Source organism: Neovison vison, chromosome 12, assembly GCF_020171115.1.
Source record: "Neovison vison isolate M4711 chromosome 12, ASM_NN_V1, whole genome shotgun sequence".
Taxonomy (NCBI): domain Eukaryota; kingdom Metazoa; phylum Chordata; class Mammalia; order Carnivora; family Mustelidae; genus Neogale; species Neogale vison.
The window spans coordinates 147,640,305-147,659,879 of NC_058102.1; the positions used below are offsets into that span (position 1 = coordinate 147,640,305).

The window sequence follows — 19,575 nt, forward strand, 5'->3', positions numbered from 1 at the left end:
TGACCGTTTTTTTTAAGATTTGTTTTTTTTTTAGAGAGGCAAGGAGCACACAAGTGGGGTTGGGGGAAGGGACGGGGGAGAGTCTGTCAAGCGGCCTGCCTGCGGGGCACAGAGCTGACGTGGGCTCAACCCCACGACCCACGAGGTCATGACCTGAGCCAGAATCTGGAGTCAGAGCCACCCAGGCGCCCCCGACTGCTGTTTGTGTTTTGGTGTGGTTCATTCCGTTGTTAAAAAGTAAAATGACTGTAAATACAAGAAGTGTAATTATATAAAGAGAAAATCTTGAAACCAGACCGAGCAGATCCCATGAAAGGAAACAGCAACGTGCAGCAGCATCAAAGTGATGAGTTAGAAAGTGTCAACACGAGAGTCCGTGACGCCCAGAGCGTACGTTCTAACGAAGGAGGGCTGTTCTCAGGTCTGGCGGTGGGCGGTGGGGTGGTCAGATACCCCTGCCAAGACCCAGAGCCCTCCCCGTCCCCCGTGGGTGCTGCGCTTTGGGAGGCGCTGGAGACTGAAAGCGGTCGGAGGGACAAGGACTCTGCCCCTGACACTAGAACTGAACCGGGGAGGGTGGTCGGCAGCGCTGCTGCCAAGGGCCGAGTCTCCAGTCCACACAGGACCTGCGGCCGCTGACATCCAGGCTCTCTGGCCAGGCTGTCCCAACGGACAGGTGCGTCCAGCAGCCCTGAGCTGGGATGCGCAGGCTCTCAGGCACGAGATTCATAGGATCTCAGCATCTCGGGCTAAAAGGAAAGACCCGTAGCTGGAATTCATATAAAAGAATGGAGATAGCAGTTTTTTTCTAAATTTCTTTTAAGTAGTTATTTGCTTTGCAAAGTCCTTTCAGTTTGATGGAGTCTTGTCTTTTGTTGCCTTTGCCTGAGGAGATGGATCCAAAACATGTTGCATCGGGAGCTTAGTGCCTATGTTTTCTTTTAGGATTTTAATGGTTTCAGGTCTTATATGCAAGTCTTTAATCCACTTTAGCTGATTTTGTGTCTGGTGTGAGTCACTGGTCCGGTTTCGTTCTTCTGCACGCGGCCGTCCAGTTTCCCTGCGCTGTTTCTTGGAAAGGCCTGTCTTTTCCTTGTTGCAAGAGACTAATGACCGCGTCCTAGAGGGTTTGCTTCTGGCTCCCTCTTCTCTTCCACGGACGCGTGTACCTGTTTTCACGCTGACACACTGCTTTCATGACTAGCTTTGTGGTGGCGTTGGCTGCCCGCCATCGTTTGCAGTTCCATACAAATTTTAGGATTTAGTGTCTAGTTTTGTGAGAAATGTCAGGGAAAGAGGTAAAGGAAAAATTGTGTTTTGTGGTGGTAGTTTTAAATGCCGTTGTAAAATACATGCTGAAGCAGCACAAAAGACGGAGATCAGTGGAAGTCTGTGGCAAGTGTTTGTGCTGTTTTGTTTCACCAAATGGCCCAATATTAACCCTAAGTAGACTGTGTTAAGGAAACATGTTGCAGTTCATGGGCGCCTGGGTGGCTCAGTCGGTCAAGCTTCTGTCTTCGGCTCAGGTCATGATCCCAGAGTCCTGGGATCTAGTCCTGTGTCCGGCTCCATGGGGAGCCAGCTTCTCCCTCTGCCTCCCTCCCTGTCTCTCATGAATAAATAAATAAAATCTTAAAAAAAATGTTGCAATTCCTATGCCAGCCGTTGACCACAATGTGTGACGATACGGCTAACGATGCAATAAGGGAACTAAGAGGGACACTAAAGAAAAACTTGATTAAGCCAAGGGTAGAAAGGAAAGGGGAAACAGAAGCTAAAAACCCAGGGCACCAGGGGTGCTCAGCCAGGTAAGCTCAGGTCTTGATCGGTTAAGATCAGGTCACGAGCCCAGGGTCCTGGGTCGAGCTCCGCGTTGGGCTCCGTGGGGATCTGCCTCTCTCTCCCTCTGCCGCTCCCCTGCTGGTCTTTCTCTCATGTTCTCTCTCTCTCTGCGAAGTGAATAAATAAAAATTTTTAAAAAGATCTTAAGATACCAAGTATCAAAATTTGTGGAAAGGAACTAAAGCAATGTATGGAGGGAACTAGACCCCGTAAATGCCTATGTCAGAAGGAAGAAAGGTTAAAATCAGTGATCTGGGTTTCCCCCTTCGGGTTAGAAATTGAAAATTAAGCCAAAATAAGTAGAAGGAAAGAAATAATAAATTAATAGCAAAAAGCAATGAAGTAGAAGAAAAAGAGTAGATTGTTTCCAGGAAGATCAAGGAAAAAGGAAAAAAAAATAAGCAGGATCACAAGTGGGTAAGTTCACGTTACATTACAAGTAGATGTTAAAAGGAAGATAAGAATATCACAAAAAATCGATGCCAGGGACTTTCACAAGGGTCACATGGCAAAATGGATAAAGTTCTTGAAAAACACAACAAACCAACCAAAGATATAGAAATTTTGAAAAGTATTTTATCTAGCAAAGAAATAGAATTAATTACCAAGCATCTTCCCTTAAAGAGAATTCAGGCCCCGCTGGTTTCACTGGTGAGTTCTCTTCTGGTGGAGGAAAGAATTACAACATTGATACCCGCTCTGCCGGCAACAGAGGGGACGGCACGGCGAGCCGGGCGCAGACAGACCCGTGCCTGTGGCGCGCAGAGCTGGGATCTGTTCTCCCCGCCCGTGAGCAGGCACTGCTTTCATTTTGTTGGCGTCTTCTTCAGTGTCGTTGTTTTATAGTTTTCAGTGTACAGGTCTTCTACCTCCTTAAGTTTATTTTTGGGTATTTTTTTGGTTTTGGTGCATCTACAAACAGACTTGTTTTCTTAATTTCTTGTTGCACCTTCATTATTAGTGTATGGACATGCAACAGATTTCCGTATATTGGTTCTGTGCCCTCTGACCTTACTACAATCATCTGTAAGTTCTTGTAGGTTTTTGGTGGAGTCTGCGGTTTTCTCTATGTAGTGTTGTGTCATCTCTATATACGGAAAGTTCCACTTCTTCCTTACCAGTTTGGATGGCTTAATTGTCTTGTCTTGTCTGATCGCCCTGGCTATGGATTCCAGTGCTGTGTTGAATAAAAGTGCTCAGAGTGGACATCCCTGTCGTGTTCCTGACCAAGGGAGAAGCTTAGTTTTTCCCCATTGAGTATGATGTTGTTAGCTGTGGGTTTTTCATATATAGCTTTTATTATGTGGAGATGTTTCCCTTAAACCTACTTTGTTGGGGGGTTTTATCCTAAGTGGATGTGGTACTTTATCGAGTGCGTTTTCTGCATCTATTGAGATGGCATATGGTCTTTCTTCTTTATCTTGCTGATGCACGATGTAGCCCGTATGGTGAATATTGAACCACCCTTGCATCCTGGGAATAAGTCTCACTTGATCATGGTGGATGATTTTTTTAATGTATTGTTGGATTTAGTTTGCTGGTATTTTGTTGAGGATTTTTGCATCTGTGTTCATCAGAGATATTGTCCGATAGTTTTCCCTTTTTGTAGTATATTTTGTCTGGTATCAGGGTAATGCTGGCTTCCCAGAATGAGTTTGGAAGTTTTCCTTCTTTTGTTTTTGGGAATACTTTGAGAAGAATAAGCATTCTTCTTTAAATGTTTGTTAGGATTCACCTTTGAAGCCGTTTGTCCTGAATTTTGTTTGTTGGGAGATTTTTGATTCCTGATTCAGTTTCATTGCTAGTAATTGGTCTGTTCAAACTTTTCTGTTTCTTCCTTCCTCGGTTCCAGGAGATTATTTGTTTCTAGGAACTTCACTAGTCTTTGATGGTGTATGATATTTAAGATATTCTCTCACAACCCTTTGTATTTCTTTGGTGTTGGTTGTTATTTCTCCTCTTTCATTACTGATTTTGTCCTTTTCCTCTCTTTTTAGTAATTCTGTCAATTTAGTAATTCTGTCAACTGTAAATTTTTTTGATCTTTTCAAAGAACCAGGTCCTGGTTTCATTGATCTGTTCTATCATTCTCTTAGTCTCTGTTTCATTTATTTCTTCTCTAAACTTTATTATTTCCTTCCTTCTCTTGGGTTTCGGGGTTTCTTTGTTCTTTTTCTAGCTCCTTTATGTGTAAGGTTGGGTTGTTTATTTGAGATATTTCTTGCTTCTTTGCGTAGTCCTGTATTATAATCCTCCCTCTAAGAACTGCTTCTGTGGCATCCCAGAGAATTTGAACCATTGTGCTTTCATTTTCCTTTGTCTCCACGTATTTTTTTATTTCCTCTTCAGTGTCTTGGTTGACCTGTTCATTGTTTAGTAGCATTTTTAAAAATATCCATTTGTTTGTGTCCTTTTGTGAGAAAAGACACGTGATAGGAAGCACTTCAATCTTTGAATATTTTGAGACTTTTTTGGCCTAACAGGTGATGTCGTGTGGAGAATGCTCTATGTGCAGGTGAAAGGAATGTATATTCTGCTGCTTTGGGATGGAATGTTCTGAGCATATCTGCTAATTCCAGCTGGTCCAGTGTGTCCTTCAAAGCCACTGTTTCCTTGTTGATTTCCCCTTTGGTGACCCACTCACTGAGGTAAGACGGGGTCTTAAGTCCTCTACTCCTATTGTAAGACAGTCATTTCTTCATTTGTTTGTTCATAGCTGCCTTATGTGTTTGGGCTCTCCCGTGTTGGGCGCATAGTCACAATTGTTATGTCTTTTTGTTGACTGTTGCCTTTATGAGCACGTAGTGTTCTTGTCTTTTCAATTGTTATAGCCTTTGTTTTAGGTCTGTTTTGTTGAAGTATTGTTACCTCAGCCTTCTTTTCACTTGCATTTGCAGAAATGTTTCTCCAGCCTTCGCTTTTGACCCGTCGTCTTTAGGTCTGAGGTGACTCTCTTGTAGGCGGCATGATGTGGGTCTTGTTTTCTTATCCGTTCCGTCACGCTCTGTTTTGATGGTTAGCCAGTTAGCTCCTTGACATTAGCTATTAGCAGTTTTTGATTTGTAGTTACCGTCAGGTTTATACAGAACATCCTGTGCATATAGCAGTCTGCGTTAAGTTGATGGTTGCTTCAATATGAGCCCATTCTAGAAGCACTAAATCTTTCCTGCCCACCATGTTTTATGAATGTGATGTCGTACTTTATATCCTGTTGTGACTCCCTTGACCGACCTATTTTATAGACATATTTGATCTTCCTGCTTTTGTGCTTTAACCTCCATACTGGTTTTATAAGTGATTAATCTACTACTATTGTGTATTGTGTCTGTATGCATCTGTGAAGTTTTTTCCTTGGTTAATTTTCTTACTTCTGGTTATGGTTTTTAACATTCCAGAGAATTCCCTTTAACACTTTTTATATGGCTGGTTCGGGGGGATAAGCTTCTTTACGTTTTATTTGTCTGGGAAATTATCTTCTTTTTGTCTCTTCTGAATGATAATCTTGCTGGATAGAATATTCTTGGCAGCAGATTTTTTTCCTTTTAGCACTTTGAATATATCATGCCATTCTCTTTTGGCCTGCAGAGTTTCTGCTGAAAAATCAGCTGATAGCCTTCTGGGGTTTGTCTTGTGTGTAACTGTTTTCTCTTGTTGCTTTTAAAATTCTTTTCTCTCCTCCTTGAAGGATTCCTGTAATGCAAATGTTATTATGCTTGATGGTATTGCTGCGTTCCCTTATCTATTCTCATTTTTTATTCATTTTTCTTTTGCTTTTCAGCCTGGTTGCCTCCAGTACTCTGTCTTCTAGCTCACTGCTCTGTTCTGCTTCCTCTGCTCTATTTATTCCATCTAGTGTGTTTCTACTTTGAGTTATTGAGTTCTTCTTTTGTGATTAGTTCATTTTTATATTTTCTCTTTCTTTTTTTTTTAGGTCTCATCGAGTCCTCCACTCCTTTCTCAAGTCAGGTGAAAATCTTCATGATCATTACTTCGAATTCTGTAGCAGGCATATTACTTATCTTTACTTCATTGAACTCTCTTGCTCTGAATTTACCCTGTTTTTCCATCTGGGACATACTTCTCTGTTTCATTTGGTCTCAATCGCCAGGTCTGTTTTCCTTTGTCAGGGAAGTCAGGTGTGTTTCCTCATCTTGAAAGCAGTGGCCTCTGAAGAGGCCTGTGCTCCAGGTGCTGGACAGTGCCCCCTGCTCACCAGACTGTGCACTCCGGCCCTCTCCTGCGGGTGTTGTTTGTGCCCTGATGTTGTACTTGAGCTGCATGTGCCTTCCAGTCCCCTGCAGTGACCGTATTTGCCTGTTGGAGGCAGGGCTGGGTCCCTCCGCTGGAAGGGGCCAGTCTTAGATGCCCTGAGTCAGACCTGACGCCTCCTCTTAGCCGTGTACTGGGCTGCAGTCACACCAGACCACACGGTGCTCTCCTCTCCCCGGTCCCCTAAGGGGCTTTCACTGGAGCTGGGCCAGCCGTCGGGCCAGATAACTGACCCCGCTTTGACTGTTGGGGTTGCCGTAGCTGAATACCAGGGCTCTCTCTTTCTGGTGCCCCCACGAGGCTTTTGTTGCTGGGTGGGGCCCACTGCCGGGGCTGCCGTTGACATGGTATGTGTGGTGATCTTCCCCTCTCTCCTTGGCAGGAGTCCCTTTGTCCTTTGTCCCTTTGGCGTGGTGCTGGTCCCTGTGGGCTTGCTTGTGGAGTGAGACGAGGGAGGCGCTGCTCTGGTGGACTCCTGTCGGGTGGGCTGTCGGATGGGGCGGGTCCACAGGATATCATGGTGGCCGGGCCTTGGGTATTAGACCCGGATGGGAACTGGAGCCACCTCGGAGGGCTGCCTGCAGAGTGGGGCAGGTTGGGTGAAACGAGTCTGGAGGAGAACGGGGGTGGGTGTGGGGGACTGTCCCACGCGAGGCGGCCTGTGTAGATGCTGCTTCCTGTAGGTGTCCAGGCATCTGGACTGGGGCCAGGGAGAGGAACGGTGCCTGCCAGTTCTTGTGTTCTTGAAGAATTCTCCTGAAGGTCTCTGCCCCTCCCGGGCCCAATCTGTGGTGGACGTGAATACCCTGAGGAGGTTTCCGCACCGCTATCTCTGAGCTGTGTCTCAGTGGGCTTTTTGCTTGCTGTCCTTTCGGGCACAGGGACTGCTTGTAGTGCCCGCAGGCTCTCCCAGAGGTAAGCGGAGTTTTAAAGTGCCTTGAGTTAAGCCCCGCTGAGTGTAAAAACTCACAAAGCCCAGCCCCACTGATTTTCAAAGCCCAGTGTTATGGGGCCTCGTCTTCCCAGGCCCCCCACGTCAGGGCTGGCTGCTGTGGGGTCTGTTCCTCTCCCTTCTCTACACACGTGGCCTCCCTCCTGTTCGTGGTTAGTCTCATGGTGCTATTTCAGTTCCAGGGTGGGTCTCTGTCCCTCCTCCTACTGATCTATGATCAACTGTGGAGAGCTTGTTCTGCTGGTCTTAGGGTTCGTTCTGGGTGAGTTACCCTGGTGTGGCTGTCACTTGGGTGTGTTCACAGTTGGAGCTGCTCTACTTCGCCGTCCTCCCTGGAGGCCTGAGAAATCCCAGTTCTCGGTATCTATTTGAACGAATCGAAAGCAAGAACTCAAACAGGTAATGTACACACACATGTTAATGGCAGCATATCCACAATAGCCAGAAGGTGGACACGACTTAAATATTTATTGACGGTTGAGTCAGTAAAGGAGACATCTTCTAGCCATACGGTAGAACAGATCTCAGCCTTAACAGAATTCTGACACATGCCCCAACGTAGATGGACCTTGGGTACGTCATGCTAAAAAACGAATGCTTCCAGAAGAAACGTGAATATCTTTTGGACCTTGGAATAGGGAAAGATTTCATAGACAGCAGTCAAAAATCACTGATTAGAGTGAATCTCATGAAAATTAACATTTCCTCCTGTGGTATACTGGTAAGTGTATGAAGGTGAGCCGCAGATTCAGGGTAAATATTTTCAAAACACACACCCAGATACAACTTGTACCTGTAATACGTAAAGAACTACTGTGAATCGCAATGAAAAGGCAGTTCAAAGGCTGGACTAGACTTGAACAGTCACTTGACAACAGAAGGCTCCCTCGAGTCCCCAGGCCCGTGGCGTCAGGTGGATGAACACCGACTCCCCCAGCCAGAGTCCCCTCCCAGCCGTGATGGCGTCTGCTGTGGAAAGCCCGAGAGGACCAGGTATTGGTAAGGAGTCTCCTGCACGGTGGACGGAGATGGGAACTCCCGTAACCGCTGGCGAATGGTTTGGTGATTTCTTTAAAATTACAGCCTGCACTTGCCGAAGCCTAGCAGTGACATCGCTCTAGACATTTAGCGAAGAGGAAGGACCGTGCCCCGTGAACACGCGCACGCTCCTTCGCTGCAGGGGTTTCGTGATGGCCCAGAACGGGACGTGACACAAGCATCTGCCAAGCGGACCCGCATGAACGAGTGACGATACCTTCGTAGGTCGCATCAGGTGGCGCCGGCCGACCCTGCGATGCGCTGAGACCCACAGCCGCAGGGCGAATGGCTGCAGCACGGCCACGATCGCGTCGAATCTGTGGTCCTCCGCCGTCTGCGGTTCTGTTTGTGGACGGCCCAGAGCCGAGGACCGCGGGTCGGAACACCCGGCCGCGGCGTTCACTCGGGCTGGGGCGCGTGGGCTGGTGGACGGGTGCAGGGTGTCGGCGGGGGCGGTGGTCCTGTGGGCCCGTCTCCACGGGCTGAAATCCGTGGTTGTTCTGAAGACCCGAGCAGCTCGCCGCACGGACAGTTTCCACTCTTCTGACCCGCTTCATGGCTCTTCTTTCCACGGGGTCTTTTCACGCTGCCTCCAAGAGGAGGTGCGGGCTGCGGGGCCGGGGGGCGGCGGGGTGGCCTCGGGTCTGAGACGCCGGCCCGCGGGAGATTTCCTGGGAATCGCCGGGGCGTGGTGTGTTTGGCGGCGGAGGCTGTGGGCCCTGGACGGGTTCCCGGCCGGGCTCACACCCTGCAGTGCCGCTCGCCATGCGAGTGCCTGGGACGGCCTCACGCCTGCGCCGCCTCGTCCGGGAAGTCCCGGGGGTGCCTCCTCGGTGGCCTCGTGGGGCCGAGTACGTGGAGCCCAAGCGCCTGACTTCGGCCTCCCTGTCGGACGTGACGCGGGAGCCGGGCTGCCTGGCCCCCTCCGAAGCCCTGGTCCTGCTGTGTCTGTGCCCAGGCCGGTGTCTCTGCCGCTGACGCCCCTTCCACACCGGAGCCGCACTTCGTCTGTGCCCGGGGAGCACGGTGACGGCCCGTTTACTCGTCCTGGTCACATCGCACACCGACACGGCGCTCCCTGGCCTCCCCACGCCGTGGGCCTGCTGCCCCCGGTGACTGCCTTTTCGGTGTCCCTTAGCCGTCAGGAAGTCCGCTGCGAGACACGCAGCGCCCGTGCGCCCGGTCCTCCTCGTGCCCCGAGGGCGCTCGCGGGGGCGGCGTTCGGTCAGGACCTGTGGGGAGTCCGGTGGTTCATACACTCAAAGGCCAAACACAGCGACCGGCCCGAGAGCCCGCTGTCGTCCGTGGAAGTCGTTGCGGCAGCCTGTGAGGCGCCGCACGGGCCCGCGGCCGAACGTGGACGGGCTCGCGAGGTTGGACGGGGGCGGCCTCTGAGGAGACTCGCACGGGCCAGCTAAGGGAGGAGAAGTCAGACGGCACGTTGCGGCCAGTACGTGATTCTTTGCACGGGCGCGAGGGTCAGAAAGTGCAATAATTGAGTCTGAATGAATTTGGTTGTCGTTTCTGCAGCTTTCGGGGCTGTTCCTTCCTTCCCCACCCGTGTGTCTGTGACAGTTTCCGCAGGAGGATCGGCTGTTTCCAGGACCAGACCGAAGGGGAGAAAGGACGGGGCCTTCAGGATGTCCCTGAACAACGGGCTGACCGAGCTGTCTTGTCTTTCAGACGTCCACACGGAAGCCGTGCAGGCGGCGCTGGCCAAGCACAAGGAGAGGAAGATGGCGGTGCCCATGCCTTCCAAGCGCAGGTCCTTGGTGGTGCAGACCTCGATGGACGCCTACACGCCCCCAGGTGAGCGGCCCCCGTCTGCTTCCCGACGTGACGCGTGGGCCTCGCAGTGCTCCCCTCGCTCGGCCGGCCCCCGGCTCTGTAGCTGTGGCACGGAGGGCGCTCTGACTCCGACGCCGTGAGCCGGCGGGCCCAGCGTGGAGGGGAGATGGACGCGGTGGCCGTGTCTGTGCCATGCGCACTTGAATCTCCTCCTGGGGATTCGTCGCCGGTACAGCCCGTGGACGCTGGGTGAGACTCTCCTTAATGCCTCCCGCAGCCGGAGGGGAGTCCGGGCCTCCGCACTGTAACTGAGCTTGGGCTGCTCTTCTGCCTCCATCGGTCTGTGCGTATTCCCAGTTCCTTCGCGTACACATGTGCCATGACGTTATAGTGAGAAACCAAAGGGAGTGGAAAATGTGTGCATTTACCTCAGCCGGGGTCCTCACCGTGTCCCTGCAGTGTCAGGTGGTCCCTTGGTCTCTGGACGGTGCCACGTCTGTCACAGCTGCTCACGTCTGCTGTGGTCGTGTGACAGCGGCCACAGGCAGCGTGTCCGTGCGTGGCTGTGGCTGCGTGCCGATAAAACTTTATTCACAGGGACCGGCAGAGGGCCAGTTGGGTCCGCAGGCCTGCTGATGACCCCAGTCTAAGCGGTTGATAATTACCCAGGTTCTCCGCTTCGCTTTACCCAAATCATGGCCGTCTTCCTTTGATGACCCTCGAAACCGAAGCACGAAGCTATAGTATCTGGAACCTTTAGAAAACGTGAAGGATCGAGCCTAATTAATTTGGGGTTTTGTCTGTGAGTTGGGTCCCAGTGTTATTCGTGGTGCTGTTGCCACTCTGCCTTTCTGCAGACCTAAGTCACTTGCACAGTAAGAACAGCAGAGCGTGTGCGACACTTCTTGGAGCGTTTGGACGTTTAGTCCCGAGTGTCCGCAGGCACTGAGACTGGCAGAAGCCCCTCAACCCCACGACGCACCACACACCGACTCAGCGCTTCTGCTCCCGGTGATGCGTGCGGTCACCGTGTCGGCGTTCGACGTCGGCACACACCGTCCGCTGGGATCCCACGCTGCGCTTTGCGTCACCGGACTCGACCGGTTTTATACCCGGAAGTTTGTGCCACTCAGTCCCTGTCACCTGTTCTGTGCCTCCCGCCCACTTCCCCTCCACCAGTCTGGTCTCCAGATTGGAGCCCCTTTCTGGTTTTCGTTTGTTCATTTGTTTTGCTTTTTCTAGATTCCATGCGTGAGTGAAATCATACGCTATTTGTCCTTCTGTGACATTTCACTCTGCACAATGCCCTCAGGGTCCCGCCAGGTCGCAGCACGTGGCTGAGGAACTTGCCGTTGTGAGTCTGCGCCCTCGTCTTCGTCCGGTCGTCCGCCCTGGACGCTTGGGCGGTTTCCGTGTCTTGCTTATGGTAAATAACGCTACGGAAGACACGGGGGAGCTTACATCTTTTTGAGTTCGTGTTTTCATTTTCTTCTGATAAATACCGAGAAGCAGAATTGCTGGGTCAAAGGGTAGTTCTGCTTTTAACTTTCTGAGGAACCTTCCTACTGTTTTCCAGAAGGGATGTACCATTCGCACTCCCCCCAACAGTGCAAGAAGGTTCCCCTGTCCCCTCCTCCTTCCCAACCCTTGTTGTTGTCTTTTTGGTACCAGTCCTTCTGACAGACGTGGGGTGATGCATGGTTTTGATGTGTTTGCCTGAGGGCGAGTGACGTTGCGCCTCTCCCCTCGTGTCTGCTGGCTGTCTGGATGTCTTCTCTGGAAAAGGTCTGTTGAGGTCCTCTGCCTGCTTTTTACTCAGATCGTTTGGATTTTTTTTTTCTTTTCCTTTTTTGGTCTTGAGTTATAGGAATTCTTTGTATATTTTGGAATTAATCCCTTATCAGATATGAGATTTGTAAATACCTTCTTCCGTTCAGTAGGTTCCCTTTTTGCTTTGTTGATGGTCTCTCCCGCTGTGCAGAGCTTTTCAGTTTGAGTCGTCATTACTCATTTGTGCTCTTGTTTCTCCCATGTGAGGAGAGAGACGCAAAAAACATTGCTAAGGCGCGTGTCCAGGAGTCTGCTGGCTGTTACGGTTTTCAGTGTCCCACTTGGATCTGTAATCCGTTCTGAGTGTGTTTTCGTGTGTGTGTAAGAAAGTGGTCGGGGTCGTTCTTCTGCATGTGGCTGTCCCGAGATCCCAGCTCCAGTCTTCTCCATTGCCTCGTCTTGCCTCGTTTGTCACGATTCACGGACCGTATCAACGGGTTTATTTGTGGACTCTCTACTCGATTAATGTGGGGAAGAGTTTGATGTTGTTTATGTTTTTGTAACAAACAGAATGAATCTCCAAGGGTAACAAACCCACTTAAACCAAGTGTTTAGAACTAGACAGCATTCACGGAGATGGACATTGTTCTGAGCTACTTTTATATGAAAAATGATGAGTTTAAAATGCAAGGAGCAATGGGATGGTTCATACGTGCTTTTTCACATGTTGAGTCCGTCCCCAGAAGTGTTATCACGTCATGCACGATGAAAGACAGAACTTTAGAAAATCAAACATCGTACACATATCTTTGCAAAATATAAAAGAACATTATTGGAAATGTTAATTTTGATGAAATTTTTGCATTTAATTTTTTGAGTAGCCCTTTCTTGTACACCACGTAATACCTTCCGTGAATCGTCCCGGGACAGTCCGAGTGACAACACCGCGTGGGATGGTTTTGTACAAACGCCAGCACCATCCGCGCAACAGTCTTTATTGGCAGCCTGTTTTGTGCGTGGCAGTCGTCTGCATGTTCACGGCCGTACGGGAGCAGAACCTTAGGGCTCTGCTTCGTGGCTCTCGTGTCTTCCTCGTTGGCGGGTAAACGCTGGTGAGAGCCCATCCTGTGCCCGCGGCTCTTCAGAGCGTGTTCCTGAAGATGACGTTTTCTGTGTGGAAGGACTGGTCACTGACCAGTATCATGGTCTCTAGAAAAGATCTAATTAGGATCGTTACACTGCCAGTCTTTTATAGGAGAAGCTTTCTTTTGTTTTTTACACAAAAATATAACAAGAATTTGCTGGCGCTTCTGCTTCTCCCCCTAGAGAAATCCCTGACACTAGACTGCCCAGCCGCCGTAAGCAATGGTAAAGCTGCCCAGAAGAGTGAGGCAGCGGTTGCATGCCGTGGGCTTCCCGCAGTGAAAGGCCATCCTGAGAGCAGGACAGTTTGGGAGCGGAGCCCGCTGTTCCCGCTGTTTTGCCTGGAGAAAATGTTCAGACCATGGCCCAGGGATCGAGATCTGAGTGAGACTGTCCATTCTGCGGCCTTGAAGAGGCAGATATCTGGGTTCAAGCAGGGGAAGGGACTAGAGCTTCCCGCAGATCCACACTGGCAAAGAATAACTCCAAGTCTGCTCAGTGTCAAGATGATCAATGGTAATTGACCTGCTTGCTGAAATAATAATCACGAGGCTTTAGAGGAAGGTTATAGAATCCAGAGTCTCAACGTGGCAGCCACGATGTGTGCTAGTCTGTAAACAGTCACCAGATGTGAAGAGATACAGGAAATGTAATCTGTGGCCACAGAAAAAGCAGTCAGAATGAAACGAACATAAGATGGACTCCATCGTGTTCTTGGTTACCACTAAGAGGTGTAGCTGGCCTCAATTGTGTTTGCTGTAAATGTGAAATTTACACCAGATTTTGAAGAGTTAATACTTAAAAAAAAATCACTGGAAGGTATTTAATTAATTTTTGCGTTTATTATTTATTGAAATAATACTATTTTGTTGAATATTTTGAGCTATTAATTGTATCTATTCATGGACTTTCCAGTGTGGTTACTGTAAGGTTTAAAACTATAAGACTCATATTTTGTAGGTGTTTGAAATAACAGAAGATGGGGTTTTTAAATCTGTGATTATAAATATTCAGTCAAATAAAAATAGGTTAAGAACTAAAGGAAAATATTGTGTTAATATGTGAACTGAGCAGAGAAAGGATATTTCACTGGATTGGTATAACATCAGATTGGAGAAGGAAAATGAAGGAGTCTGTACAATTGGAGAGAGATGAAGAGAAATTAACAAACCGAAGAACAGGGAGACAATTAAACAAGTTGACAGAAGAACCTCAGTACCTGTGGTACAAGATTAACCTACTTTTAACTGGAATCCAAGAACGAAAAGACAGTGAGGACAGGACAGAAAAGCTATTGGAAGATTTAAGAGTTAAGAACTTCTCCGGTTGGTATAAAATGCCACCTTATAGACCCAGAGGGTCAGTGAATCCAAAGCAGGATAAGTATAAAAAGAGTCATACCTAAGTTCATAATAGAGTGCAGAGTGCTGAAATCGAAAGATTAAGAGGAAATCTTGAAAGTCATCAGAGGAAAACATTATGTACAAGAGAACATCGTATGTACAATGAATGACCGCTGTGAAGACACCATAGAAACCAGAAGGCAACAGAAGTACATATTTAAAGTTCTAAAGGGAAAAAACAAAACAAAACTGTCAACTCCCATCCAGAGAAAATACCCTTAATCAACAACGATGAAATGAAGACTAATGAGATACATGAAAACTGAGAAAATATGGGGTCAGCAGAGACGCACGGCAAACAGGTTAATGGATGTCATTTAGGCTGATAGGAAATGATACTAGACAAAAAATGTGATCTATAAAAATTAAAAAAGAGCACTGGAAACAGTAAGTAGTTGGGTAAATGTGGAATACTATGTTTTCCTATTGTAATTTGCTTTAAAACACCTGTACATAAGACAGATGGGTACATGGAATTACAGTGTTGCATGGTTATTACTTTTGTGAAGCAGGAAGCATAAAGTGAACAGTAGAAAATGAGTAACATCAGATGTGTTATGAATAGAGGTTCACAGAGAAAGTTTATAGTGTCATATCTGAAGAGCAAATATTTAGAATATTGACCCATATGGGTCTGTTAATGATGCATACTATTAGCCATACATCAGTCACTAAAAAATAAGAAGTATAGGGGCGCCTGGGTGGCTCAGTGGGTTAAGCCGCTGCCTTCGGCTCAGGTCATGATCTCAGGGTCCTGGGATCGAGTCCCGCATCGGGCTCTCTGCTCAGCAGGGAGCCTGCTTCCCTCTCTCTCTCTTTCTGCCTGCCTCTCCATCTACTTGTGATTTCTCTCTGTCAAATAAATAAATATAATCTTTAAAAAAAAATAAGAAGTATAAGTAAGAACTTAATAGAAGACATAAAATGAAACATAAAAAATACAGTTAATTGAAGAAGGAACTAATGAATCACCGAACAGTGCGTCAAAAACTAATGATGTATTATATCTTGGCTAATGGAACATAATAAAAAAAGAAGACAGGAAAATCATCAGATGAAAAAAATAGGAGAAATGAATGGAACACAAATAGCAAAATGTTAGCTTTAAGTCCACTTACATCAGTCATTACAATAATTATAAATGGACCAAACACTGAATTAAAAGACTGAAATCGTCAGACTGGATTAAAAAAAAAAAGAAAAGAAGATACATCCATATGTCATCTGTAGGAGACACAGCCATATATTTTTTTAAGTAAACTCTTCCTCCAGTGTGGGGCTCGAACCACAACCCCAAGGTGAAGAGTTGCATGCTCTACCAACTGAGCCAACCAGGACATGCTTAAGTAAAGAAATGTAGTATAATTAAGAATATAAGCTTGAAAAAATATGCAGTGCAAACATGAAGTATAAAGCAAACAAGTATTTCTTTAATATCAGACAAATAGTCAGCAGTGCAAAGGTAGCACGAGATATAAAGAGGGACCTTGTACAATAGGAAGTGAACAATTCATCAGAAAGACACAATAATGAATATATACCCAAAAGAGCCATTATAATTTATAAGGGAGAAACTGGCATAATGAGGGGAAAATAGAAAAATCAAGAATAATAATTGGAGATTTAAAAAATACCTTCCTTAAATAATGAGTTGTCAGAATACCATCATCCGACCTGATGTAGCTGATATTCATAGAATATTTTGCTCAACTGCTGTAGAACACACATTCATTGGTAATCCCGTTCTTGAGGAACACTTCACATTCCACAAAACTAACCCGTTAGAAGTGGCTAACTCAAGGGTTTTTAATAATTGTGTGGATTATGCAGCCATTGCCACAGTCTAGTTTTAGGACGTTTCCATCTCCCCAAAAGTTTCCTTGTGCCCATTTCCAACGAAATCCCATTCTCGCATTGAGCCATAAGGAGTCACTGGTCTATTTATATGCCTCCATAGGTAGTCTGGACCCTTTATAATTAAAATTATGAAATACGTTCCTCTGCATCTTGCTGCTTCAGCGAAATATGTCCGAGCTCCTCCCCGCTGTCCCGTCAGTTCCTCCCTTCTTGCCGCCGAGTCGTGTCCTGTCCGGTGCGCCACCTTTGGGTTACCCACTCCTGGCTGACAGATCTGGAGGTGGTTTCCAGTTTGGAGCCATTATGAGTAAGACTGCCGTCCGCCTGTGTGTACCTGTGTCTGCGCACACCTGTGTGTACCTGTGTCTGCGCACACCTGTGTGTACCTGTGTCTGCACACATATGTGTACCTGTGTCTGCGCACACCTGTGTGTACCTGTGTCTGTGCACACCTGTGTGTACCTGTCTGTGCACACATATGTCCTTCCTCTGGGGCAGATTCCTAGGAGTTGAATTAATGAATCTTGTGGTTAGTTGATGCTTAACTTTCAGGAAACTGCCAAATTGTTTCCAAACGGCTGCCACCGTTTTCCTTTCGCACTCGCGAGAGGTGAGGAATCCAGCTTCTCTACATCGTAGTATTGTCTGTGTTTTTCATTGTAGCTGTTCCAGTGGATATGAGATGTCACCTCATCATGGTTTTAATTTGCATTTTTGAATGGGCCTATCTGCTACTTTATATATTCATTGGTTAAGTGCCCACACGTTTTCCCATTTTTAAAATGAATATGTCTGTCTTCTCACTAAGTAGGCGTCCTTTATATAATGTGACTACAAGTCCTTTGCCAGATACACAATTTGCAAACTATTTTTGCCTTCCCTTAATTGTTATCTGTATAAAGATATTTATCTTATATCCTCTGAACTTGCTAAACATTTAATTCAAGAATTCTTTAGTGTGTTCCTTGGGATTTCCTACATAGAGGATCCTTTTATCTGTGACTAAAGACAGATCTAATGTTTCCATTCCAATTGGGATGCCTTTAAGTTTGTCTTTTTGCTGTATTTCACTGGCTGGAGCTTTGCAGATAATGTTGAATAAAAGTGGTAGGAGGAGTTATCCTAACCTAAATCTTGATCCTAGGGGAAAGACCTTCAGTCTGAATGTTAAATACAGAGTTAGCTATGGGTTTTCACGGATGCCCTACTAGATTGAGGAAGTTCCTTCTTTTTTTTTTAAGATTTTATTTATCTATTTAATAGAGGTCACAAGCAGGCAGAGACACAGGCAGAGAGAGAGAGGAGGAAGCAGGCTCCCCGCTGAACAGAGAGCCCGATGCGGGACTCGATCCCAGGACCCTGAGATCATGACCTGAGCCGAAGGCAGAGGCTTAACCCACTGAGCCACCCAGGCGCCCCGAAGAAGTTCCTTTCTATGCCTGCATTCTTGAGAGGTTTTATTACGAGTTAGTGTTAGATTTTGTGAAGCACTTTTTCTGTGGCTTTCAGGGTTCACTTGGGGTTTCCCCCTTTATTAATATGGTTTATGACATTAACTCCCTCTGGAGCGTCAGCGCTTGGCCCTGGTGTGCCCTGTCCATTTTACATGCTGCTTGATTCGGTTTGCGAACGCTTCTTGAGGATTTCTGTGTCTGTGTCGCAAGGATATTTTTCTGTGTTTTTCTTGTAAAAACGTGTGGGGTGAGAATGCAAGACTGGCAGGTAAGAGGCGTGAGAGCTCTTGGTGGGAAATGTGGATGTCCACGTGGGTAAACGCGTTTCTCAAAACCCCAAGTCTGAGGACTTGAACATCTTTCCCAGCAAGAGACAGACGGCCAGTGACCCCAGAAACAGTGCCCCGTGTCACTGATCGTCAGGGAGACGCTGTAGTCAAAGCCACAGTGAGAGTCTACCTCACAGCCACGCCTACTGTCAAAAAACCCCAGAAAATTGCATGTGTTGGTGGGGACATGGAGAGATTTGAAACTTTGTGCCCCGTTGGTGGGAACGTAAAAAGGAGCTACGTCTGGTAAACAGGATGGCAGTTTCTCACAGAATTAAAAATACAATTACTACATGACCCAGCCGCTCCACTTCTGGGTCTGTAGCCAAAAGGATTGACAGCAGGGCCTCGAACAGGTCAGTGCACGCCCGTATTCGGAGGAGCGCCGTGATGGAGGGCAGGGGAGCCACCGCGCCCACCCCGGGGGAGGCCGGACGGAAGGGGACAGACTGTCACTCACCCTTAGGAAGGAAGGGGATTCTGCCCTGGACCGCGGCGGGTGAGTCCTGAGGACGTCAGGCATCGTGCTGAGAGCAAGGGCCACACACACACACACACACACACTGGACGGTTCCACGCGAACGGGGCACGAGGTGTGGCCCACGTCCTAGAGAGAGAAAGTAAGATGGTGGTGAGCAGGGCCTGCAGGGAGGGGAGCGTGGGGGGTGGTTGTTTGGTGGGGACAGAGTTTCGGAGTGGCAGGATGAAGAGGACTTTTGCAGTAGGTGGTGGGTCCGGCACGGATCAGGAGACTGTTCGATACGACCCACCTTCCTGCAAATGGTTAAGATGGTAAATCTTAGCTTGTATTTTAGCACAATCAAAACAACTAAAAGAAGTCTTGGGTCTGAATACAAACAAAAGTGTCGAATTCATTTTTCCGTAAATTACAATCCTGCTATTTTACAAGGCAGGACGGAGGGGGCTTGTCCGGCCCTCACTACGACTGCTGTTTTTCTAACAAATTCCTAACGGACTTTCAGAAGTGGCCCAGATAGCACAGGTCGTGTGCCAACGTGAACAAAGTGTGCGTGTACGTGTCCTTCACAAATACTGTTGTGTCGGGGAAGAGAGAATCCTGTGTCGTGATGTGAGACAAATTGTCGTTTCTCCCGTGGTCTTTCATCCCTCCCGGCTTCGCACCTACGTCCCCACGGAAGGATCCGGAGTTCACTCTTGTGCGGGTGTGCAGATAGGAAGGGCAGCAGCATTTAATTCTTGAAAACTTCTCTGCTGGGGGAAGTCCTGTTAAATGAAAATAGTTCCACTAATTTTAACGGACAAAGTGACATGTTTTATCTCAGTCCAAGATGCACACTTTTCACAGAGGATAAGAATCAGTAGAAAGTGAAAAAATTTTACTAGAAATGAACGTTAAATACATTTCGCTTGCTCGTAATACGTAACGTGATGATGGATCATCCTCAGCGGAGCAGGAAGCAAGGTCTCGCGCACGTGGGTTGGGGAGGGAGGGGGAGTCCTTCTGACTTGCACACGTCGTCTCCACTGACCTCTTCCTCTTCGAGGAAGCACGTGGTCGTCCGCATTCACGCTGAATTTGAAAATAGGTTATAGCTCAGAGACCTGCCTCAGGTCACGACAAGGGGCCACCGACAGGCTGTGGAACACACGGGCGTTCTCAGCTCTCAGAGAAGGCTGCCCCGGCCTCCTCGCCGGCCCGGGAGCGTTTGGTTTCTCCCCAGACGGTTGAGTGAAGCAGATCGGGGGTG

At 47.7% G+C, this 19,575-nt stretch overlaps 1 protein-coding gene across 2 annotated transcripts in view; it reads left to right on the plus strand.

Moving 5' to 3' along the window:
• Nucleotides 1-19,575, plus strand: part of DIP2C (disco interacting protein 2 homolog C) — a 347,920-nt gene that overhangs the window by 197,133 nt on the left and 131,212 nt on the right. For both annotated transcript variants that reach the window (XM_044229196.1, XM_044229198.1), the window contains one exon: nt 9,785-9,910. In XM_044229196.1, the coding sequence (XP_044085131.1) occupies nt 9,785-9,910 (126 nt within the window). The remainder of the gene's footprint in view (nt 1-9,784; nt 9,911-19,575) is intronic.